Source organism: Staurois parvus, unplaced genomic scaffold (genome assembly GCF_062004578.1).
Source record: "Staurois parvus isolate SC_StPar_1 unplaced genomic scaffold, SC_StPar_1.0 ptg000422l, whole genome shotgun sequence".
Lineage (NCBI taxonomy): Eukaryota > Metazoa > Chordata > Amphibia > Anura > Ranidae > Staurois > Staurois parvus.
The window spans coordinates 1456182-1482103 of record NW_028318218.1 but is presented as its reverse complement, the minus strand read 5'-3'; the positions used below and the strand labels follow the sequence as shown (position 1 = coordinate 1482103).

General features: G+C 43.2%; 1 protein-coding gene and 1 long non-coding RNA gene across 2 annotated transcripts in view; one reads left to right on the top strand and one right to left on the bottom strand.

Annotated features, from left to right (window-relative positions):
* ARHGAP42 (Rho GTPase activating protein 42) overlaps positions 1–25922 on the bottom strand; it is a 470299-nt gene that overhangs the window by 173072 nt on the left and 271305 nt on the right. The window contains exons 5-6 of the mRNA XM_089687254.1: positions 18829–18930; positions 4134–4244 (exon numbers count right to left, since the gene is read on the bottom strand). Coding sequence (XP_089543380.1) covers positions 4134–4244; positions 18829–18930 — 213 coding nt within the window. The remainder of the gene's footprint in view (positions 1–4133; positions 4245–18828; positions 18931–25922) is intronic.
* LOC149454601 (uncharacterized) lies at positions 828–25638 on the top strand. The gene is made up of 4 exons (XR_016314180.1): positions 828–951; positions 6778–6860; positions 22486–22698; positions 25118–25638. It is a non-coding gene; the product is annotated as an uncharacterized LOC149454601 (long non-coding RNA).

The following is a 25922-nucleotide window of genomic DNA, read 5'->3' as shown; positions in this document are numbered from 1 at the left end:
ACTATTCCTCCCACTGATACCAACGATGGGGCACTATTCCTCCCACTGATACCAACGATGGGGCACTATTCCTCCCACTGATACCAACGATGGGGCACTATTCCTCCCACTGATACCAACGATGGGGCACTATTCCTCCCACTGACACCAACGATGGGGCACTATTCCTCCCACTGACACCAACGATGGGGCACTATTCCTCCCACTGACACCAACGATGGGGCACTATTCCTCCCACTGACACCAACGATGGGGCACTATTCCTCCCACTGACACCAACGATGGGGCACTATTCCTCCCACTGACACCAACGATGGGGCACTATGCATCCCACTGACATCAGTGATGGGGCACTATTCCTCCCACTGACACCAGTGATGGGGCACTATTCCTCCCACTGACACCAGTGATGGGGCACTATTCCTCCCACTGATACCAACGATGGGGCACTATTCCTCCCACTGATACCAACAATGGGGCACTATTCATCCCACTGACATCAGTGATGGGGCACTACTCCTTCCACTGACACCAATGACATGGCACTACTCCTCCCACTGCAAAATTACAGTTATGAAGTAGCAATGAAAATAATTTTATGGTTGGGGGTCACCACAACATGAGGAACTGTATTAAGGGGTCGCGGCATTAGAAAGGTTGAGAACCACTGCTCTACAGGGTAGTTAGATTAGGCTTAGAATGATGGTAGGAGCAGTTTTAAGTATAGCTAGGATTTGACTGTGCTTCTACTTTAACTTTCCGGCAGGCCAATGTAAGGAACACTCCCCTGGCTTGTCCTTTATTTATGTCCAAGGCGGCAGGAGGAATCCCAGCAGATGGCAGGGGTCACAAGCATTCAACTCCTTCAAAGGCCAAAATGCTTGTAACAGGTAGGCCCTTACACGGAAAGTGGGCCATGGAAAAGTAAGTAAAGAACTGCTTCTTTAACGGGTAAGCCTTTTTATGTACAAGTGTCCCTTTAAAGTGAATGTTAAAGCAAAACCTTTGCATAGCACGTGGAAGGAATATTCCCGTCTGTGTCCCAACTCTGGAGATTTAACCCTCTTTTAGTCCTGGTGATCATTGTCCAAGACAGAAAGTGAGTGTAAATCTGAAATAGTTACCAAACCAAGAAATGAGGGTCAATTATCCAATAGGGGCAACTGTTCCGGGGACAACTGTTGAAGGTGGAAATTCCCTTCACTTTAAGAAGTTTTTCTTTCATTTCCTGTTGCGTCTTCAAGAGAGTAAGTGAAGAGAAATCATCAAAATAATAAACCCATAGATGCTTTACCCGGTGCCTACTTCCCACTCCCTACCCTACAAATAATGACAAGTTCACACCAGCAGCTGTGCTGAAAACATGGAAGTAGGTATGTACCAGGAAAAATAGTACAGACGCACCAAATCTGGCGCATTTACTTTAATTTCTTTTTGATTAGGATGTTATTGAAATGTCACAAGCAACATTTTAATAAGTTCTATTGGCTGCAGCTCCAGCTGTGCTGAAAAAAAAATACTGCATGCTGTAGGGAACAAGGCTAAATTAGGAAGTAAAGATCAACTTTGTATTTTTATTATTTTATGTAGGCAGAGCAGACAGTCTGAACACTGCAGAGCAGTGGTTGTGCTTTCCTTTTATCCATTCAATGTCTATGGGTCATCTCGAACCCAAAAGGATTCATTAGAAGATACACAGCCTGTAGGTGGCTTATCCTTACTAAATATTTCATCTCAGCACTTCAACAGGTGCATGGCTGATGTACATATAGCCAGTAGCTGAATCTATTTACAGCATATCTAAATGGAGTAGCATCATGCAAACAAGGTACAACAAACAAACATTTGGTTTTCATCAAAATTACACTCCGGTAATGATTACAACAATTTGAAATGTAAACCAACTTAAATGCAGTAGCCTCCCTATCGGTCTGATGATGTCAGTATTTCTGTGCTCAAAGCGGTACATTTTTTTGCATGGAAATATGTATTTTTTTTATTTTAGGCCTGTAATTCTTAGGAATAACTCACTAAAATCTGTCCGAACAAGAGTCTAGTAAACATCCCGGGTAGGATAAAACTTTAAATACGAAATCATAAATTATAATTTAGTAAATAATCATAAAGATAATAATATAATAATAATAAATTTAATCAAACCAAAAACACTGAAATTTGAAATATAGCGCCAAGTTCACACATCACTGAGCAAAGTCGCAGAATTGTTTTCAGTGTCTGATGACGAATTTCCCCACAAATCATTATCACTCAATTCTGCAAGTGGTTCTGATTTACTATCGCTGTTCTCTAGCCGGTCTAAAACCGCTTATGACCTAAACGGACGCCATGGACGTTTCTCAGTTTCCAGGCAATAAGAACAGTAAAAATGCAGGCAGGGCGCAGGACAAAGCATTCGGGACAAAATGTATGTGAAATGGTTTGATACAGTAATGTTTTCCTATGTGATATTAGTGAATGTAACTTTTTGTCATTTTCAAATTTCCCGCCGTTCTGTCCCCCGTACGTCCCGACGCTCGCAGGGGACGGAACCCAGAAGACAGATGCCGACATCCGCCGGATTACATTGCCTGGGACACTGCAGGAGGGACATCGCGGGAGCGCAGGACAAGGTAAGTGACCGAGGGATCACGGAGCAGCGCCGCATGGTATTCTCGAGTATAGCTCGAGGTTACCGCTTGTGGTACTGAAACTTTAATCTGAGCTACACTCGGGAATACCGCCAGGGAGGTTAGACCTCCCTCTCCTGAATGTGGAAGAATCACGTTCAGGATAGGAAGGTTTTGACCATCGACCGTAGGTAAACGTAAATTGCAGCAAAACCATGGTACAGCGATTTTGATGTGGTTTTTCTACGATTTGCGTTTTCCCATGGCCGGCGGCCAGGGTAGGCCCGCATACTTGGAGCCTTAGAAAGATCTGTATACCCACCTATTTTTAGGCCACTATGTTGCCATCACGTGATCCCCTGTGTCAGCCAACGCTGGCTGCAGGGGAGAGGAGAGAGGACTTGACAATGGCTAGTAATGCCTGGGAGCAGTTATATCAACTATTGGCTCCTATAGCCCATTCATGGTCAGTGCTTCCTCCTCTCTCCTACAGCTGCCACCATCTGAGAGAAGGGAGTCAGATCATGTGACCAGAGCAGCCTGCAAATAGGTAACTATACAGCTCTTTCTTGCACAGGTTATTCAGATTAGGTGTTAGGAGGGGGGAGGGAGCATTTTTAAGAGTCGTTAGGTTTTGACCGGAATTCTACTCTAATTATAACATAGGAAATCTTACATTTTTGAGCTCAGGTCCACTGTAAAGATTCTCCTTTCCTTTGCTATATTCGCCCCCCAGGACCAGAGAATGTAAGCCTTGTGCGAGCATTAAACTGACATGCTGGAGCTTACACAGAGCTCTGGACTCTTCCCCCACTGTCATGTGATAGTGCTGGGCCAACCACAAGGCACCAATGCTATCATATTGTGAAAGGGGAGTTAATCACATGCTAACCAATTCTCTAGAATTTGGAGTATTTTACTTTGTTTAACGCAGCAAATGAAAGGTGAATATATGCTGTTGGGGAAGGATATAGTTAAAGAGGAGCTCCAGTCTCCTCCAAAAATTAAAAGTCAGCAGCTACAAATATCGTAACTGCTTTCTTTTAATACAAGGGCACTTACCTGTCCAGAAATTCAGTGATGTCCTCACCTGAGCTGATTCTTCAGTTGGCTTCGGGTGCAGGCGCCAGCATCTTAGGTAAGGGAAACTGGCGGCAAAGTCTTCCAGTTTCACAACCAGTTTCCTACTGCACATGCACAAGCCACGCTGCACATTGTGAATGGTCCCACAGTCTTCTTGGACCTGTGATGTGTCCCAGAAGGCTGAGGGGGGAAGGAGGAGAGGCTGAAAGTCATTACAGTGATCGGATTGGAAATGGGAATGGGTACCTGTCAAAACCATGTACCAGCTCCCCCCTCTCCCCAAAATGTGCCAAATTTGGAAGTGGAGGGGGGATGCAAAGAAATGGAGCTTTCCCTTTTGGGTGGAGTTCCACTTTAAGTGACGTTCTTACTTTGTCCTAGTTTTACTTTAAGGTATTACATATATTAAATATTTATACTTACAGGCTCGACAAATTCAAATTTCTTCTTTTCTTGTACTTCTTGCACTTTAAAGATATACTCCAGGGAAGCATTGTAGAAGTTCTGGTGTTCTTTGTCAATTAAGGAGTCAGCCTACGACAAAACAAATGGAAGCAATTTGCAGTGAATGTAATTTTGTACTTCGGTCCCTTCTCTACATAACAAACAGCATTCTCTGCACACTACTCAAATCAATAGTTGATTCCTATTACTTATTTTATTCCTGTTTTTTCTCGATGTCATGAAATAAAAGGGCAAAGAGATGGAAATACAAGACACAAGGCATCCTACTAAACTAGTAGATTCAGCAAAGGCTTAAATGTCTAATCAATCTGATTCACTCACATTCAGCTGACTTTGTACAAAAACGCATGATAGCTATAGGAATTTTACACAAAAGGCATGGCACTGGCTTATATTGAAGAGAAAGGCTGGAGTAAGCAGGGAATTGTTAAAACCAACAGAAGGTTTAATTTTTTACTGTCAGTGTCCCGTTCTAGAGAAACCTGGAAGATACAACACATAAAGTGAAAGATTTCCCCTCATTTCCTGTATCATTGACAACAGATATATTGTGGATTGCCATCATTTTCTGTCTTGGTGACAAGGGTCAGCTGTACTAACAGAGAGGGTTAAACTGCCCAGCAGGGACACAGATTACGATAAAGCCCACCAACGTTTCCAAACCATTCCCTACACTTTCTAGTGGCTCATGTCAACAGGGTGGACATGAGTTTTTGTCAAACGCTGAGTTTTTAATTTGAAAGCATACAGCTGTGTTCTAATGCAAAACGCAGTGTTTACTGCAGTCCAAATGCACCCAAGTAGGACATGGTGGTTCCAAAAAAAAAGTGCAACATAACGTACTGCAGGTCAAATGCAGCCTCTGGACTGTACTGTACTTTTAAACTCAGAATTTTGCTCACCTGGTTCCCTAAGGAAGCCACTGTTGCACTGCTTACATGGCCAGGAATCCCCGACCACATAAGCAAAGGGGTGGGAATGGCAGTGACATCACTTCCCAAATAGGGTCACTGGCCAATGACATTGACCAGATCTGGCCATGGCCAAATTTGGTCAATGAGGTCACTACTATCCAAGCTCCTTCTTTTATATAGCTGATGACTTATTTTTGGGGACACTGGGAGGGCTCAGTGTGTTGTGTGTTTTTTTTTTTATAGAAGCCAGAAGGAAAATGTTATTTGCCAGCAATTTAAACAGTTTTCTATTTTCAAAAACTTTTTTTGAAATGGTACATGTTCCCCAGGGCAATACCACCTTTGAGTTCAGCTTTAAATCTTCACTTGTGTGATGTAACACACATGCCCAGATGCCTGAATACCTGGTCAAATTCCTTTTAGCAGCTTGCTTCCTTTCCCCCAAATTCTGGAATGCTTTGGTTTGTAAAGCCTGGCCGCCTCCCTTCTGCCACCTGATAGTTGCTATGGACCAATGAGACAAAAGTGGCAGTGATGGGTCAGCAATGAAGAGAAAAAGGTGGGAGGCATGGGGCCCAGCTTAATTCTCATTTTGAGTATAGTAAGGGTGTAGTTCTTAAGCTGCCCATAAATGGACCAAAACATGTCTGGTTCAGCAGGAACCAGCTTAGTTTCAATCCATTTATGGCCATTCCTGTTCCAGAGAAGTTGATCTAATGATCAACTTCTCTCAAACCAGCTTGTTGGAAAATTTTCCTTCGATCAGTGCTGTAGTCAATACGCTGCAGTGATGATCAGTGTATTCTGACATTTGTGGATAAGCTCGAAAGAGTAGGGCCCTCGATCCTCTCATGTTTTGCATTGTATTGTTATTGTTCTGTCACATGTACTGTCCCTCTTTGTAATGTACAGCGCTGAGCGACCTATCGGCGCTTGATAAATACTGTATAATAATAATAATAATGAGGGAACCCATTTGTTTTTTTTTTCAATCAGCCTGCTAGCTGATCAGAAAAAACAATCCATGCATGGCCAGCCTTAGAGAACTGTTCACACTATGAAAATAATGAACATACTGTAGCACAATATCTGACGTGTTGCAGTTGAATGTCCATTTCTGCTTGTAATAATCTAGTTCCACCACACACTCCTTTCTCTCAAAGAACAATTACATTTTGGTGGTTGGACCGCCAAGAACTGTCCGCTGTGGGAGGTAAAGAACCCCTTACTTTTACCACAAAGACGTGTCCCAATCTACTCAACCTTTGTTAATCCACAGAAACACATGAGCAACATACATTGAGTGATATTGAAAACTACAGAATGCTTTGCTGACCACCAAGAGCATCTAATCCCTATTGTTTATCTCTTTAGAAGTTTTTGGCCGGTGAGCTATGAAAAGCTATGAAAAGCATGTAGTTTGTTTGTAAAACATAGGCCACATTTAAAGACATCAACTTTACCAGATGATGGGGGAAAATGTCACATTTACAAGTAGCATTTATTTTCTTTTAAACAAGAAAACACATGTGCAGTATTCCCAATGCACTGAGAACATGGATTCTCAATAGCCTCCATATGTACATAAGTGAGGACAAGAGTTTTGTGTTTGATCAGATGAAAGTGTCAATACTCTGCATATACCAACAGCAATAACACCACCTCACACGTTACTTTTGATATTGCAGGTTGCAACCTACCAAGCCTTGATCTGATTTCAGAAGAGACATGAACTAAGGTAGCAAAAGCACCTAAGAACACACCTGGACTGGTAAGCTGCAATTAACATTTCATAGACATTCTAAACCTTCCCAAGGTGTTCTTAAATCTCATGTCCAGAAAACATCTCTCCCTTACCACTAGGCTTTTTTTTCCTACTCCCTACCCTCTACCCCATAAACTACTCAAAAGCCCCCCTTTACTTAGCTGAATCCACAATCACATGACACATGGGGTACTGAGTCTTCTTTGTTTTGGACTATAGAATGGAATTCCTAACTCACTTACCGACCAGCCTGCAACAGAACCAAACTGACCCTGTCTAACAGTTCACGTTAAAAACGAGGGGTTTCGATTGCAAACATTTGCAAATATATGTGTAAGCTGCAGTGGCCACGTCAATGCACCCCAGTGCAATCCTACCTCTATAACTTTGAGAGTCTTCCAAGTTGGAGCACATATATTGTATAATAATGGATAGATTAAAGGCAGGTGTGCCTGGAGGGAGTCCACCCCTCCTTAAAGGTACAATGACGCACAGGACACCCAGCAAGGGCACAATGTCAGCTGAAGGTATCCAGTGCATCCTTGCACCAATACAGCAATTAAACAAACAAATGGCAACCACCCCAACCTCCCAACCTATAACAAGCTTTTGCAGCAAGCAGGAGTGATCACTCAGTTCTCAGCCTTAGAACCAGCGGGGAGACAAATGCAGCAACGATCAATGTTGCATCCAACGAAGTATATTTAAAAAAAAAATCACATAATTCTCTTTTAACTAGACTATATTTTTCAGTATAAATTCTGTACTCTAGAATCCCCCTTCCTTTAGGTTGTAAGCTCCATGAGCAGGGCCCTCCTATTCCTTCTGTACTGAAATGTATTGTAATTGTACTGTCTCCCTTATATTGTAAAGCGCTGCGCAAACTCTTGACGTTATATAAATCCTGTATAATAGTAATAATGTCCTGAATTATTGTTACTATGTAATTTGTCAAGGAAGACATTAAAAATAGACAAATAAATACAACTAAATTGCTTTGAATATAATAAGTTTCTCTTAAACTAAACCCAAAAACAAAACAAATAATATAGTGCAGCTTACCAGTCCACAGATGTGGTGGCTGCATTATTTTCCTTTTTCAGGCATTTATTTTCACCAGCTAATGCACAGAATATCACATTTAGAGATTCATTTACTAAAACTGGAGAGTGCAAAATCTGGTGCAGCCTTACGTAGAAACCAATCAGCTTCCAGTTTTTTTTTGTCAAAGCTTAATTGAACAAGCTGAAGTTAGAAGCTGATTGGCTACCATGCACAGCTGGACCAGATTGTGCACTCTCCAGTTTTAGTAAATCAACATTAGTGTCCTAGGGTGGCAACGCACACTCCTCCACTGTACCCGTGATAGGAGCCACTCTTTGGCCGACCAAAGAGCACACAGGTGTGTACTGATCTCGGGCTAATAAGACCAATGCTTCTGATCTTTTTCTTCTTTTTACCATGATTTCCATAATTATTCACAAGTAATGAATTACATTTACAACAATATTCCCGCCCCTACTTATTATAAGTAGTGGCTCCTATCACGGGGGTTTACGGTCTGAGGTAGGAGTGTCTGCGCATGCTCCGAAACGTGTTACCTCCCCCTTGACGTCACGTCCAGCTTGTGTGTTCAACGCCTCTCCTGGAAGTATGGTGGCCATCTTGTCCGTGCATTCCACAACGCTCACTACTGCTGGTCGGCTCAGTGTGTCACCCTGGCATTATACCTGATTAGCTTTTATCTGAGTGCTATCTTGTAAGTGCTTTTAACCTTTTACATTTCAATAAACTGCTGCATACTGCACTTAGAGGTGCCTTCCTTGCTATTTACTGTTACTAGAGTCTGCTTCCACTCTTGAAGAGCTGCTCCAGTGTTTACTGTGCTCCCATGTCACCTGGTCTCCCTTCCCTCCACTAGATGCCCAAGAAACTTTTCTCCTGGTGGTCATACCCTATGAACACTGTTATTGTTTTGCAGTATGCTGACATCTAGAGGAGGTTGTGGGCTGTTTAGTGCTAGTTAGTTCAGTCATAGCTATACCCTCCTTGCTTCCTCCATATTCCATCAGTTAGTGTCAGTATTTCAGATAGACTAGGCTTAGGAAAGTCATTGTCTTCTTACACCTCAAAAGACTGGAAAACATCCTCTGTACTGCAATTAGCGGAAGTAAAACTGTGTTGCATTCAACATCTGTGTCTTATTGAATAGTTAAGCTGCCTGTGGATGATGCCAAGCCAGCATTTGAAACAGAACTGGTCAGTTGTAATACAGTATATTATATTTTTTGGTTTGTGTTTAGTTACTCTTTAGACCCTTAGGCCACTTTCACACTGACTGTCTGATCGGGTCCGCCTGAAAAACTAACAGGCAGACCCGATCGGAGCTTCTATAGACCAATATAGACTGGTGGGTGTCAACATACAAGTGTCCGCTGATACCCGCTGGCATCCAATCTCATCCTGTATGCCAAAAACAGACGGATGGGATATGTTCCCCATCCGTCTGGTGGATCAAATAGGATGACAGTTTCTATCCGTTTCTATCCAACTGCCCCATAGGAGAAAGCAGCCTATGTCTGTGTTAGTTCTGCAGCAGATGAGCAGACACAGACATGTCATCTGCTTGCTCAGCGGGGATCAGTGGAGAGATCCCCCGCTGAGCAAATGGATCCGCTGGCGGGTCCACCCCGTTTGAAATGGGCCTTAATGGCTTTTACAGTTTTATTACTTAACAACAAATAGTACAAAGCGGTGGTTCTGGCACTTTGGAACTGGTGGAAAACAACATGGTATACCCACAAATTCCTATTTAACAAAGAGCACTTGGCCCACCTATCACTGTATATGTTGTAACCTGATTAGTGTATCCACCAATGCAATGCGGACGTGCAGCTGACAAATGATGTAGAAATCACTGTATATTTGGCATTCTTGTCTTTGAACGAGCAGCAATTCCACTTGGCTGGGCAAATGGCCATATTTGGAAATTAAGAACAGAAGCCAAACTGCTAAGATGCTTGTTCATGTCTGTTATACAATTAAAGGCGTACCCAGTAATTACACACTGTATATTCACATCAGCAGACATATTTATTTAAACTTTGTTATGACAGTGAAAAGAGTTTTTCAGATAATAAATAATAAGACAAATCATTGACGTAAACCATAATACACTTGGTCCTTATTTTATCAGCCCTTTTCACTGTCTGGAAAATGTATTTTGTGAATGTAGACTATACAGATGGGGGTTTTATTTACAGTTGAGGTTTAGAGAGGCATACATGAAAAGGGGTTTAGCTTAGTACTGGAAATATACTTCTGTTTCATGGACTCTAATGTCTAACCCAACATGTCCATCCAAAAGGGAAACGTCCGCTTTAAGGAATGGTCTCCCGCTCCCCATTAAGGATTGGCACCTTTGGGGTGTGTTCAAGATGGTGACCGGAGTGGATGCCTAGGAGGAGAGCTCTGCCGCCTCGGTCTAGCATCTGACTCCATCCTGGGGGTAGAGGGATCCTGCTGTCATCGGTGATCCAAGCAGCCCTGCACAGCGGATTGGAGAGGGGATTTGGGTTGGATTGACCCCCCGTTCGCAGTGGCCTATGTGGCCTGTCACGGCTTACGCGAGGCCCAGACCCGGCCTGAATCCGGGTGCGGCTGACAGCGCCTTGGATCCTGGGCAGGTGAGCTGCTGTCTGAGGGAGTGTGGTGTCCTCTGTTGCCCCTACCTCCTATGCTTGGGCCCGAAATCCTGCTGAGGCCTGTGATCAGAAGAGCCCGTGTGCTCTTCCCGGGGGAGAGGAAGATTGGCCTGGTCCAGGGGCTCTGTGGAGGGGTGGCTGCTGCCTGGAGGGGGACCGTTGGAGCTGCCTGAGTACCCCCCCCAAAGATTTGCTGTTTGTCCCTGGAGGGGCTCTGGTGGCTCTGTGCCTTGGTCGGCCCTTGTTCCGGGGGGCTCTGTCAGGGGTCCGTGCCTGAGGTGTCTATCCCAGAACGAGGGGCTTCACTATCTGTCAATGTTCTTATGTTCCCTCCCCCTCGAGGAGCTAGTGTCCAGAGATACCGCAGGGCAAAGTTGCTTCCCTCTGAGGTCAGTTCCACCTATACCTGGTTTATATTTCATCAGTCATATATAGGGGACAGCCAGCTGTGATTGTTATAGTAATCATTTATTCGGCTGATGCAACAGAATATTGGGGATGACTAGAGGAAAGCCTGCGACCACTGGCAGAAAGTCCGAAACTACACAACCTGTGAAGTCCAGCAGGCCCTTGGGGGCTAAGTCGGGGACCACCATGGCCGCATCGCCCTCCCAGTAGCCCAATGCACCTTCTGCGACGGCGGACTTTAATTCTCTCCTCGCAGCGATTACCAACTGTCAGGCGTTGCTCACCACGAAAATAGAACACCTGCAGGCTGATCCGAAGGGATCTTGACGAATTTCGAGGTCGCGTTGCAGAGGTTGAGCAGCGTGTTAGCGATGCAGAGGACACTACCCGCTACCATTCGGCAGAGATGCACACTCTACAGGTTAAGGTCAAATAATATGAGGCCAGAGCAGAGGATGCAGAGAATCGCAGCAGGCATAACAACCTCCGTGTGGTGGGTCGTCCGGAAGGTGCAGAGGGTGATGATCCACCTCGGTTCACCAAGAATCTCCTTCAATCCTTGCTGCCACAAGCCAACTTTTCCAGTTTCTTTGTGGTCGAGAGGGCCCATCGCAGATTTTTTATGTTTTTTGTTTCTTCACTATGTTGCAAGGTGCATTTGAATTTTTATGTGCTTCAATCTATGCAGGGTATTCAGCTAATATAATGATCTTTATGCTGTCTGGTTTGCAGTTTACTATTTCTGTCCCTGGGTTCAGCCTTAGTGGTTACAAATTGGTTCTCCGATATTTATCTTATGGCGCCTCCTGATTTGAAATGTATCTCCTGGAATGTGCGGGGCCTCAACTCCCCCTTTGGTCTTCCAATTTCTCAAATCCTATGCCCCACATATTTGTATTTTGCAAGAAACCCATTTGATGGGCCGTAGGATACTGGGTCTCAGGAGGGCTTGGGCTGGTCATTATTATAATGCTACATACTTTTCTTATGCTTGAGGGGTTAGTGTCCTTATACATAAATCGTTGCCGTTCACTCTCCTTCATCTCAGGCTGGATCCTGAGGGTAAATATGTTATAATCCATGCAACGATACACTGCTTTGAAATGATAATCGTTGGGTTTTATTTTCCGCCTCCGTGCATTCGTTGCCTGCTTTGACCCCGCTTCTGGCCTCCTATCCCACATCCCATGTTCTTCCTGGTGATTTTAATCTTACCCCGGACCCTAGTGTTGATAAATTATACCCAGATGCCAGTGGGGAGTCGAAGTTGGCCAAGTGGGCAGAGCTTTACCAGTTCACGGATGTATGGAGGTGGAAAAATACTTGTCACTCGGCATCACACAGAACTTTGTCTAGAATTGATCTTTGTTATGTTACACCTGAACTTTTGGCAAGAGTTCGGGAAATTTCCATTCTGCCACAAGGGATTTCTGATCACGCTCCGCTCTTTCTTACATTACATATAGCTCATGTCCCGGGGAAAAAGTCTGGAGGTTATCTCCATATTGGATCACTGATCATGATGTAGAAACCCCTACAGGGAAGGCTTTGGAAAATTATTGGGACTCTTAACGAGAAAACTGCTGCGCCTACTACTATCTGGGAGGCTTGTAAGGCTATGCTTAGGGGGCAATACTGGACCCTGATAGGTGGGCTACAGGTTAAACGGCGGGAGGAAATGGCCGTGGTGCACCGGAGGGTGCAGGAAGCTGAATCCAGTTACATGCTCAATCCAGGTCCTGTTAGTCGCCATGACTTACAGTTGGCTATTAGAGAGGCCCTGTTGCTTCGCACTGCGGCCTCCAAGAAGGCCATGCTATATCAAAAACAACGCATTTTTGAACAGGGTGATAAAGCGGGCCACCTCCTGGCCTGGTTGGCTAGGGAACAATCTGCGCTGTCCAATATTGCCCTTATACAGGCCGAAGACGGTTCCAAGATCCTTGATCCACTTTCTGTTAACCAGCGGTTTGCTGACTATTATGCCTGTTTGTATTCCTCCAGAGCTTCACGCCACAGCATTTGTCCCAATACCTGGATCGGATTGACTTGCCATCTCTCTCTGCAGTCCAGAGGAAGCAGTTGGAAGCACCTATTTCCTTGGAGGAGATTCAGCAGGCGATTGGCGCTCTTTAGTCAGGGAAAACTCCGGGCCCGGGTGGCTTTCCATTTGGATTCTATAAAACGTACATTGAGCAACTGGCTCCCCATTTTCAAACACTTTTTAACGCACTCCTTGAGACAGGAACTCTGCCCTCTGACATGCTTCAAGCGGTGATAGTTGTGATTTTGAAGCCCAGTGCTCCTCATTCCAGCCAATCTCCCTCTCCATAGGGGCACTTGGCAGGGCTGCCCGCTTTTGCCGGGCTTGTTTGCCCTGGCGATTGAGTCCTTGGCCTGCCTGATCCGTTCTTCTGATTCTTTACATGGCCTACCGGAGGGTGACTGGGAGGATAGGGTTTCCCTGTATACAGACAATACTCTCTTATATCTTAGGGACTTTAATTAATCTCTTAGAAAGGCGCTGAGTCTTATCGATCGCTTTGACAGCTACTCCGGAATACGCATTAATTAGAAGTCCATACTGTTTCCTCTTGCATCGGGGCCCTTACCTGATATTTCCTTCGCTCCTATTAGATCAATCTCTCGCTTTAGATACTTGGGTATAACGGTGCAACGTGACTTGAGGCAGTATCTAGCGGACAATCTTCATCCCCTTGTGCAACAGTTGCAGACTAAATGTTCTGCTTGGCTTTCCCTCCCGATTAGCACCATTGACTGGGTTAACCTCTTTAAAATTATATTTTTACCTAGGTTTCTCTATTTTTTTCAGCATACACTGGTGCAGATCCCGCACTTGTTTTTCCATTGTGTGGATGGCATCGTCTCTGGGTTTATTTGGGCTGGAAGGGCCCCCAGACTTTCCCACACAATGCTGCACTTACTTATTGATCAAGGTGGCCTGGCACTTCCTAAACTGCTTTTATACTACTGGGCGGCAGTTCTGATCATGGTGCGATGGTGGCTCTTCCAACCCAGGGATAATGCTGCAGTGATCCCGGAGGCGGCAATACTTGGTTTGTTTGCTGAACTGCGTAACCTAATTCATAGAGCTCCAAAGTCCAACTCGGCCATCACTATTCCTATGCTGACGACCCTGAGGGTATGGAGTCAAGCTAGAGTTCAATGTTGGACAAATAACTCGTACTCCCCTCACACGCCACTCTGGGTCAACCTGGCCCTTTCCCATCTGCATACGATACCGGACCCAGTGGTGTGGGCTCGATATGGCATTACAACATTGCACCATATTATGCTTAGTGGCATTCTGCTTCTATTTGACGAACTCAAGCGTAATCATGGCCAAATGTTCTTCCGGTTTTTACAACTGCACCATGCGGTGACCACTCAATTTCCTTCTCCACCGACCATTCAGACGGATCCATTAGAAAACTTGTTGACAATGGAGGATTTGCCTAAGCCGCTATCCGCTCTCCATTCCCTGTTGCAACCCCTCTCTACCCCTAGAATGCAGGTGCTTTTTGATAAGTGGAATACGGACCTCCCTTCGCTTTCAGAGGATGATTGGGAGGATTGTCTTCTGCAGTGCCTTCCTACCATAATCTCGGCCGGGGACCGCTTCATACAGCTTAAATTTGTCCATAGAGTGTATTACACCCCGCAGCACTTAGCTGTGATTTATCATGGTAGATCAGCCACATGCCCTTGCTGTGATATGGAGGTGAGCACGTGTATTCATATGTTTTGGGACTTCTCCAAGCTTCTCCCCTTCTGGGTCGGGTGCTAGATACTATTAACTCTGTTAGTAAACTGTCTATCCCCATGGATCCCCTGATTATGTTGCTAGGTCTTTTGGAACTCGTGGAGACATCTAAGCATAATAGACTGTTTGTCTTCTATGCTTTTTACTATACTAGGAGAGACATTTTGTTGAAATGGAATCAGTCAGCTCAACCGACAGTCTTGGGATGGAAATTGGCAGTCAACAAGGCAATTCAGTTATACAAACTCACTTATATGAGCTGTAATTGTCCAGCTAAATTTGATAAAATATGGGCTGGGTGGGTGGAGGCTCAGGGCTTTACAGTATAACGCTTGGATTATTCTCTTGCGGGTATGTCCAGTTTGTGTTGTTTATTTGCTTGGCTATTGTTTATTTTTCCAATTTTCCCTTCCTCTTTGCCCCTATTCTTTTTCTCCCCCCTTTCCTCTCCTCTCTCCCCCCCCCCCCCCCACATCGGGGGTTTTCCTTCTTCTCCTCCTTTTTCTCTTTACTTCCCCCCCCCCCAATTCACTCAGATTGACCAGTTGACTTTGTATCTTCCTTAGCTGTGGAATGCCATGTATGTTGTATTTCTACTGCTTGCCATAAGTTTGCCTGTTCCTATGTACTTTGCTTTGTTCTGCTTTTGTTCGATTCAATAAACGCAACTGTTAAAAAAAGGGTTGGCACCTTTGGGGAGCAGGTACCTGAAATTGACAGGTATGCGCTCCCACTTCCGCTGCGATTGTCTGAGCGATTGGAAGCGGAAGTTGTTTCCCCCACCCCTGTCCTTGTAGTCTTCTGGGACACGTGACAAGTCCCAGAAGGCTACGGGACCATTCACAAAGCGCATCGCTACTCACACATGCTCAGTGGGCGCCCGGCTATGAAGCCGCAAGCTGTCACAGCCGGGTGCCTACACTGGAGATGCTGGTGCCAAGAACACAGAACAGCCGGTGAAACGGGCTGCGGGGGGGACACTGCAGGACCGAGGGACAGGTAAGTGGCTGTTTTTTAAAAGCCAGCAGCTACAGTTTTTGTAGCTACTGACTTTTATGTTTTTATAGTTTCACTGAAACTCTGCTTTAAAGGCATTATAAACATTCCTACCTGCACCTTTTCACCTGCATAAGATGTGCGTTACTCATATAGTTTCATGGTGACATTTGTTGCCCTGTACACATAGCGTATTGTGGTGCAAATCTTCCAACTGCAGTGTCAGCATTTTCTGTTTGTGTTCAAATGTTAGGCATGTCACATGACACTGCACAGGTTAATGCATGACTTTGGCCTGTAGTCTGAGAACTGACACTTCTTGTGAATAAACACTACAATCCCTGGGTTTCTCAGTCTAGTGCTCTTCAGGTGAAAGCTAAACAGAGATAAGATCTGACACAGGCACAAACAGGTAGATCAATTAACCGAGAGAGATCAGAGAGATTAAGAGATCATTGTGCAGTCTTTCATCACATGAGCACTCCCACATTTTGTGATGCAACACAAAGGAAATGGCGAGTCATTCATTGGACACTACGGGGTAGATTTACTAAAACTGGAGCACTCTGAATCTGGTGCAGCTGTGCACATTAGCTTCTAGCTTCAGGTTGTTCAGTTAAGCTTTGGCAATAAAACCTGGAAGCTGACTGGTTTCTATGCAGAGCTGCACCAGATTTTGCACCGTCCAGTTTTAGCAAATGACCCCCAGAGTGACCCGGAGCAAGCAGTTGCCAAGCTAGGTGAATACATACATGGACATAGGAGCATGGATCAGCGATGACACTACAAACTTTATTTATTTATTTACTACAGGTACTTATATAGCAATTTACGCAGCACTCTACATATATATGGTACATTCAGATCAGTCTCTAACCTTCAAGGAGCATACAATCTAAGGTCCCTAACTCACATTCATACATACACATACTAGGGCCAAATTTATACAGGAGACAATTAACCTACCAGCATGTCTTTGGAGTGTGGGGGGAAACCTAAGTACCCTAGAAACAACATGAGAGCCCATTGTTACAAGGTAAGCCAAACAACACAGGGAATATAATCACGCTAATACCTAGTTAAAATTGAAAAAAATGTACCATACTATATAATCAAATATATGATTTTTAGCTTTGTTTTATTTTAAACCCAGTTCCAATGTTTTGCTTTTTTTTTATAATCTCCCCAACCCCTGCCTTTCAGTATAAAAGACAGAAAAAATGTAACAAGCAATACTGGGTCCAGCACCAGTACTCCTCTTGGTTCAATGATACCCTGCCTTGTTCATAATTTTAAACAAATTATACATAGTAGGAAGGTTTTTTTTTCACAAATTGAAACTCTATTTACTGAACTATTTTGCCAATATGCCTTTTCACATTTACAGAAATTGTATTATATATAATTGAACACCATTCTTAGGACAACCTATCAAGTTAAAATGCTTATCTTTCTCCCAACTCCAGTGATCTTCACTGTGCAGCACTGCTGGGTCCTTGCCAGCCTTCAAAGTGTGCATGCGTATTGTGACCCCATTAATTCCTTCCTAGTCAGTGGTATTACACTGGATGGCTGGAATACAGATCACCAATAGAAATGTGCACACTCTGAAAGTGGGTTGCCAGGGCTGTACAGGTAAGCTGCACCAAAGGGTTGGGTAATTACATACTTTGGACTCCCATGTGGCCAAACACATGACCGGATGTCTAGGCACTGTTCATATGACCTCAATTAAAAAGAAACATCAAAGTTCAAGCAAGTTGTAAACTTCCTAAATATAGTATCAGTCCCTTAAGTATCTTTAGCAGAGATCACGGGGTTAATTTAATAAAGGCAAATAGACTGTTCACTCTCAAGGGAATTTTTTACTTTGAAAGGGAATGTTCCCTTTGCTTAGTGAATGTGGGTAATATTAGTTTGCAAAGGATACCCAATCACATGCAAGAAAAACTGTATTTTTACTTGAACATCACTGGATGATGGAAGTCAACAGAGCTTCATCTCATTCACTAAGCGAAGGGAAAATTCTCTTGCAAAGTGAACAGACTTTTTGTCTTTAATTTAAAGAAAGCCAGGTGTTAAGTGCCTAGATATATCTGCCCATTAGACCAGTGGTCTTCAAAGTGACTCTTTGCTTGCCTTTATCTGGCCCTTGGGGCACTATTTCTCCCTCTGACATCTAACAATGGGGTACTATTCTTCCCACCAGTGGAAAGCCTTGGGGGATCCTACACCCAGCAGTCACTTTCTTGTCAAAATCACTGTAGCTATCACTATTCCTCTCAGCCCTCTAACAGAAGGAAGGTGTCCCCATCCCTACAGCAAAGCATTGCGCCCAGGGCACCTGCCCCTTCCTCCCAGGCCTGCTTCCCACTGACACCAATGATGGAGCATAAATTCTTCCTCTGACACCAAAGATGGGGCACTATTCTTCCCACTTACACCAACAATTGGGGCACTATTCCTCCCACTAATACCAGTGATTGGGAGATATTCCTCTTCCACCTAACCACAGTGGTGCTGTATAGTTTTTTTACTCCCACTGACCACCAAGCCTGAGGCATTATCTACTCCCACAGTCCGGACCCCATACAGTCTGAAGGACAATAAACTGGCTCTTTGTTTAGAACGTTTGTAGACCCCTGCATTAGACTATCTGCAGTTTGAGCCCAGAACAGCTCTTTCTGAAGAACAGGAAAGTATTAAAGGACTGTTTTCACCATTTTACAGGACCATTTTCATAATAATTTGCAATGAAAGTTTTGTTTCTTTTTCCATAAAAGCTGCAAAACCATATTCAATTATGCACGCCGCATTCTAATTTATGTTCTGCTCTAGCTCCCCTCCCAGCTGCCATCGTCTCTTTCGCTCACTGACCACCATGTAATTAATACATCAGTTCACTGCAGGAGTCATTTGTGCAAGAAATATTACCGTACTCATCTTGTACTCCCATCAGCCCGGATAAGACTTTTCTAGCTCCCCGTACACAATTACATAGTAGGCATAGACACATGATTAAACCAAGGAAGACGGCATTTGAAGTCTGTGCCAAGACAAGAAAAATTAAAGAACAATGTACCTCTTGTAAATGCGCTTCTTTCTTCTTTGATGACAAATTCAAGTGTTTCTCTAAGATGGAATAATATTTCTCACTCTCTTTGTCAAACTTCTTCTTTCCTTCCTAGAACATAAAAGGCATTAAAATTCAGCATGAAATAATAATTACAGACTAACAAGCTTAGTGTGCCTTCCTAAAGGACCACTAAAACCAAATACAAGTCGATGGAATATGTAACAACATTTTGTAACATGTAATTAAGTGTACACCAACCATGTTCAACCTGGGACGCAGTTCTGCAGTGGATGCACGGGAGGACATGCAATGCCTTGTGGTTCTGCAGCTTCAAGAGAGCCACAGGTTTCTTGAAGGCTTGTGCACAGGATCACACACAATTATACCATGACTTCCAAGGCTTGTACCTTTGTTATTCAATTGAGCAAAGTCTAGCCATCTAAACTACTGGTCTCCAAACTGCGGCCTTTATCTGGCCCTTTCTTTGCTTGCCTTTATGCAGTCCTTGGAGCACTATTCCTCCCACTGACACCAATTGAGAGCACTATTCCTCCCACTGACACCAACTATTGGGAACTATTCCTCCAAATAATACCAAGATGGGGCACTATTCCTCCCACTAATACCAATGATGGAGCACTATTCCTCGTCCTACTGACCACAGGAGATTTGTTTTTATTTTTTTTAGTCCCACTGACCACCAAACTTGAGATATGGTTTACTCCCACTGTCCACAGTCCAGTCCCCTTAAAGTCTGAAGGACAGTAAACAGGCCCTTTGTTTAAAAAGTTTGAAGACCCCCTGAGCTAAACCATCAGAGAAGAACTATACATGTCGGCATGCACTGCTCTTTAACATCTACTGTAGCTTCTAAACAAGCTTCAAAACCAATTGTTTTTTTTGGGGGGGGGGGGGGGATGAAGTGGGATTTTCCCAGTTTACACCAGTGCTGTTGCTTGATGTGCCATTGCAATGAATCCTGGATGATTCCTATTGACTTCATCCAAGTGGGTTCTGCACAGTACAGTTCTACTGGTGTGTGTTTGAACTGCAGGCAAACCATTCAAGCTAAGCTAATTAAAACTAATTCAAAAGCATTCTAACACATGTGTTTGTGTTAAAAAGGCTATGTTTGTAAGGAGCACTTTGCACTGCAATACCACATGCGCATTAAAATGCACACCACAATGCATAGTAATGTATTACTATGTGCTGCAGCGTGCTGCAAAGCTTGTACATTGACAAGGTCTGTCTGTGTACCAATGAGTGAATGGCATGGCAGCATACCAATGCACAATTTGTGCATTACCATAATGCAACTGCAAAAATGGCAAAGCAATGAGGATAAAGAGTTCTGGATCTCTTAGATCACATAAGAATCCTAACTGGTCATCTTGCTGGTGTATAACTCTTAAAGCGGTAGTAAACTCTACCAATTTTTATTTTTTAAGTATGGTATATGCCATAATTATGACAGACTTACCTTTTAACAAGAGCCCTCCAGCACTGAGCTATCACCTCTCCTGGCCCTTTTCACCTGTTTTTCCTTCTGGGTTTGCATTCTCCAGCTGTTTAAATGATATGCATGTACACTGATGTCATCAGCTGGAGCCAATGAGAATATCTCCTAAATGGCGCAAGTTTAGGAGTTACTCATGGTACCTACAGGTAAGACTTATTATAAGGTTACCTGGCACACAGGTCTTAACTACCACTTTAACTATTTAACCCACTAAAAAACAGGGTCTGTTAGCATAGTATGAACAGGAGCCAGGCGCTGTGTAGTTTTGTGATAAAAGTAATACACCTTATATGGAGGTGTGCCTTTAATAATTCAGATGGTAAAAAATAAATAACCAGCCTGTGGCTTTAAGAAGTCAGGTTCCAAGATGGACGGCCCGTCCGCTCAGAAGGAAGCAGTGGAGTAGAATACCTGTCAGTTCAGGGACCATGTGTACCCGACGTCCCAGCGTCCTGGATGACGTCACCACGATGTGGAGAGACGGAGGGGGGGAAACTCTTGCTGGAGCCACAGCTTTAGAAGGAAGAGGCCGGTTGCCGGGAAAACATGTTTCGCGCACATACGCTTTATCAAGTCTCTCCACATCATGGTGACGTCATCCAGGACGCTGGGACGTCGGGTACACGTGGTCCCTGCACTGACAAGTATTCTACTCCACTGCTTCCCTCTGAGCGGACGGGCCGTCCATCTTGGAACCTGGCTTCTTAAAGCCACAGGCTGGTTATTTATTTTTTACCATATGAATTATTAAAGGCACACCTCCATATAAGGTGTATTACTTTTATCACAAAACTACACAGTGCCTGGCTCCTGTTCATACTTCCCACAAACCGATGTGTTTTTACCATGGCAGCAGTGAGTTTTTTCCCCACCAATCACAGTTGACATATACCAGTCACTTATTTCCTTTGGGACACATCTGTGCACTTTTATCCAGACTGTTCTGTTAGCATAGTGATTGTCTCATAGGGGATAGAAGGGTCAGAAGAACTGTGGCACACTAATTATTTGTGTCCAGTAAAAATTCTGTAGGCATTCAAAAACAAAGCCAACGCATTCTGGGGGTATCAGGGGTATAAAATAAATGGTCTTAAAACATATGTTCTTAAAACCAAAGAGTGTAAAGCAGATCTACAGTATGAATATGTCAAGATAAGAAACTCACATTTAAGAAAAAAAAATTATGTCATAAAAAAGACAAATTGGTTTCTGAATGTATAATGTTTATGAAACATTGACATTAATGTCTCAGTCTACCAGTATTGTATATCTCAGTTTCTGCTAGAGGCTAGAGAGATAAGCCACCTGAAGGTTTCTTATATTCCTCAAGGATATGGTAAGATATTGGCACTTGAGTTTCCAAGTCTGTACATCTGCTGTGGCCATTATCAAGGAATCCCATTCTCCCTGTTGAATTTATTTTTTTCACATTATGCAATAATGCAACAGAAGGAGCTAGAACACGCAAAGATGGGCAGGAGCATGCAAAGCTTTCCTGGCATCAGTGAGACTAAACATTACCACATTTGGTATTAGGGGAAGGACTATTGCCCCATTGTTGATGCCAGTGGGAGAAAGAGTGTCCCTTTGTTGATGTCAGTTGGCAGAATAGTGTCTCCTATCAGTGGGAGGAAAAATGCCCCAAGGGCCAAATAAAGGAGAGCTAATGGCAGCAGTTTAGAGATCACTGATGTAGGACATGCTGAAGAGAAGGAACATGCAAGTTGTTATTTTAATTCTTTTACACATTTGTAACTGCTGGAAGCACAAGGATCTCATAAAAACTGGGTTTTTCCAAAGAAAAGGCTGTTATTGTGGAACTATATTACATTATGTGACCAGTATATAGTGTTTGCGGTGTTCTTCTTTAGCAAAATAGCTTATCATCTCTCCCTGACTCAGCTGAGTGGAATAACACTGTGGAGTGAAGAGACACAATGGTAACTGCTTAGATCCACATACACACAACATACACAATTTTATAAAGACGCACACTAAACTGGTGACTGGAAAAGACATTGAGGTCATATGATGAAATGCACACTATGAATCAATTACTTCACTTAGAAAGCTTCTCATTAGGAAACTATGTCATCATGGAGAACTTTCCTGCATTTTTCTCTCTCTTTTCTTTTTAACAGTTATACTGAAAGCTGGATGCCACAATTCTGACATATTATCCAAGGATAAAGGAGAATCTAGTGGAAAAGAAAACAGCACATGCCGATATTTGAAAAACCTGAGCTGGCTCCTGAAGAAGTCTATTGCACAATTTCTCAGCTCATACTGTGAAGAAGCCCTTCCATATGCAGAGATTAGACATTTTCCCTCTTGTACTTCGTAATCATCTCAAAGTGAGAAACTTTGCACCAAGTTTGCTACATGGACAATTTATGTATTTATAGATTGTGATCATATCCCCCTCCCTCCTTAAAGGACAATTGATTCAGTTCAGTGATACATTTAGTTCAGTATAGAGAAAAACACAGTGGTAGAAAAGACTACTATATGTTGGTGTTTACTGTGTGCCTAATGAGAAGGGGACCCATATTTACAAAAGTTTCTGAATTGGATTAGTTTGCCTGGTAAGTGGTTGCTCGGTGACTAGCTTTACCTTCCACTGGCCGATCATCTGTTACTAGTAGAGTGGACCTAATCAAGTGATGCAGTCTTTTCCTTTCAAAATATCAGTTGCTCATGTATTTGTTTATTGTTCTATACCACCTCACCTCAAAATTGTCCAAGAGAGTTTCATGTGATACACAGGCACTATTGATCCCCCCATTGGCTGCTGCCATGTGGTCCTTGCTGGTGGATGACTCAATGGGGCGTCTCTGCTTGCCCCCACCCTGATGTGTCACCTGGACAGCATCCTCATTCAATTTCCCATGAATACCTGTTATTTATTATCCGATGTGGTGCTATTTACCTGACACATTTAGACCCTGAAGAAGGAAATAAGAGTTCCTAATCGCGTTGGATTTGTCTGAACAACTTCACTGTACAAGTTCTTTTGGGCTGCTTGCCCATCTGCCAGTTGATGTATTACAGACTGTCAGGCGTTATGCACACTGTGTATGTTTTGTATGTGATATAGGAATCATTGTATTACAGTTTATTATATCGAATCTCCCAATTCCTTTTGCTATGTTATTTTTTGTACAAAACATTATTTTTTATATACTTTTTGTATACTCGTGGTTTTTGTCATACAAAGTCCCAGGGGAACATTTCTATTTTTTTTCTAGTCTATACATATTGGGATGTTGGCAAAAACATTTTGATGGTGGTATAGCTTACCCTATTGTGTATTCTTCTATAACAGGGGTGTCAAGCCCAATTTCATCATGGGCCACATCAGCATTATGGTTGCCCTCAAAGGGCCGGTTGTATCTGTAAGATGTCCAGAGCACGCCACCCCTTCTTATATCAGCCCCCACCATTAAAAGCGAAGAGCCCCTCACCCTCCCTTACATCACAGTGAACTCCCCTTACCTTGTGCTGCTGCCAGGAAGAAGCTAGGAGTGGAGCTGGAAAACAGAAAGTGCAGGGTCTGGAGGGGGACCAGAGGAGGGGGTACTGCAGCTGCACAGAGAGGTGCAGGATCTGTAGGAGGATTTCTGTTCTCCTTTCTGCTGATGACTGTTGAGACAAGGGGAGGGCAGTTGTGCTCAGGGAAGCACATGATTCGGCAGAAGAGTTTTGTCCTCCTCTCTGCTGCCAACTGCTGAGACAAGATGGGACAGAGAAGAGGAGGGTGGTGCAGCTGCTGGAGAAGTGCGAGGGCCACATGAAATGTTCTGGCGGGCCAGATTCAGTCCACGGGCCTTATGTTTGACACGTGTTTTATACAGTATGTTTTGTTGAACTTGCGCATCTTGTGTCCCATCTCATGTAAAAGAAGATCTTATCTATGTATGTGGTTGTCACATAATCTCTAAGGACCCCCCATCGTGCACATTACTGCAACACATATGCTACAGAAAAATAGCAACTGATCACACATAGGACGCCGACTCTCTGTGATCAAAACTAAACCAGGTAACATAAGATGGCTTCAGCTCTGCTCTTCACCCACAGGAGAGGTCCCTGGAATGCGTTTCGACCCCTAGTGGGCATAATCATTTAGGCCTCAATGGTTAAGCCTGCTAGGGGGCAAAATGCATCTCAGGGACCTCTCCTGCGGGTAGAGAGCACAGCTGAAGCCATCTTGCGTTACCTGGTTTAGTTTTGGTCACAGAGAGTCGGCATCCTATGTGTGATCAGTTGCCATTTTTCTGTAGTATATTGTAGCCTGCAAGCTGTTTTATACAATCTGCCCCAGTTCATTACATATCATGGTGGCTCATATCAGTGATAAGGGCATTAGAGCAAAACATTTTTGTTTGTCTACATGTGCTATACAGCCACTCATTTTCACAGGAATCCCAACAAACTAAGACAAAGAACGGTAATGCATTCTTGTATGCTGCATTAGAAAAAATGGCGCAGGTGTATTTTTGCTTTTCCTATTTTGGTATGTTGGTAGCCCAGTCGAATAAATATATGCATTGATGCAACGCAGATACATTAACACAACGCACCAGAACACAAAGGTGTGAAGGAGGCCTTAATCTCACTATAAATGTTACAATCTTAATCTGCACTCCTTGTACAAATTGCTTTAGATTTACTAAGTAATGTGGAACCTGCAATTTATTTAATTTGTATCTGATCAACCAAGCCCTTGCATAGTTGTTCTGCCCAACTTTTATGTATTTTTATGTCTTGTAGTAAACAACATCAGATTAATGTGATCAAGAAGAGACTTGAAGCGCCGTTCAAAACTTAGAGTTGAATATTTCCCTGCTGGTGCTCAGAAAGTGGAAGCAGGCATCAGATTTACTCATCCAGAAGTGTCAAACTGTGCTGCATGGGATGCCCAGACCAACCCAGTGCTAGCTAATTGTGTGGCCAATGCTGCACCAGCCACAGCACTAACGCGTTTTGACACATCATTGGTCGTGGAAGAGAAGTGAAAACGTGTGTATAATCAGTGCTGAAGAAAAAGCTATGTAAACAGTAAAGAGAAGAGTATGTAGCTGAAGATAAGCGAAGAAAATAATTTTTAAATGAAAAATAACAATAAGAAAAAAAATAAAAGAAAAAAGTTAAGAAAAAAATCATAAAGAAAAATGGGAAAGAACATATAAAGAAATGTAACATAAAAAATAAATATAAAACAGTATATTGAATGAAACAAAAGAATAATACTGTATGTATAAAATAAAATGAGGATAGATAAAAAAAGTTATGTAGTGTGATTTTATAAAGAAATGGAATGTAAAGGGAGAGAGCAATGTTGAAAAGTAGATGAATAATAAATGAACAAAAATAAAAAAATAGAAAAGATGAAAATGAATTGTAAAACAATATAAGAATATAATATGTGTGATTTATAAATAGTGAAAATTTTTTAAAATTAGTTAAGATTAATATTCATTGCTATCTAGATCCATTGGTGGCTTTGGGCCACTGAAACTTGTTTACTATGTAATTTTGGTATCTTTCTCTATCCTCCTCTCCTGTTTATTGCTAG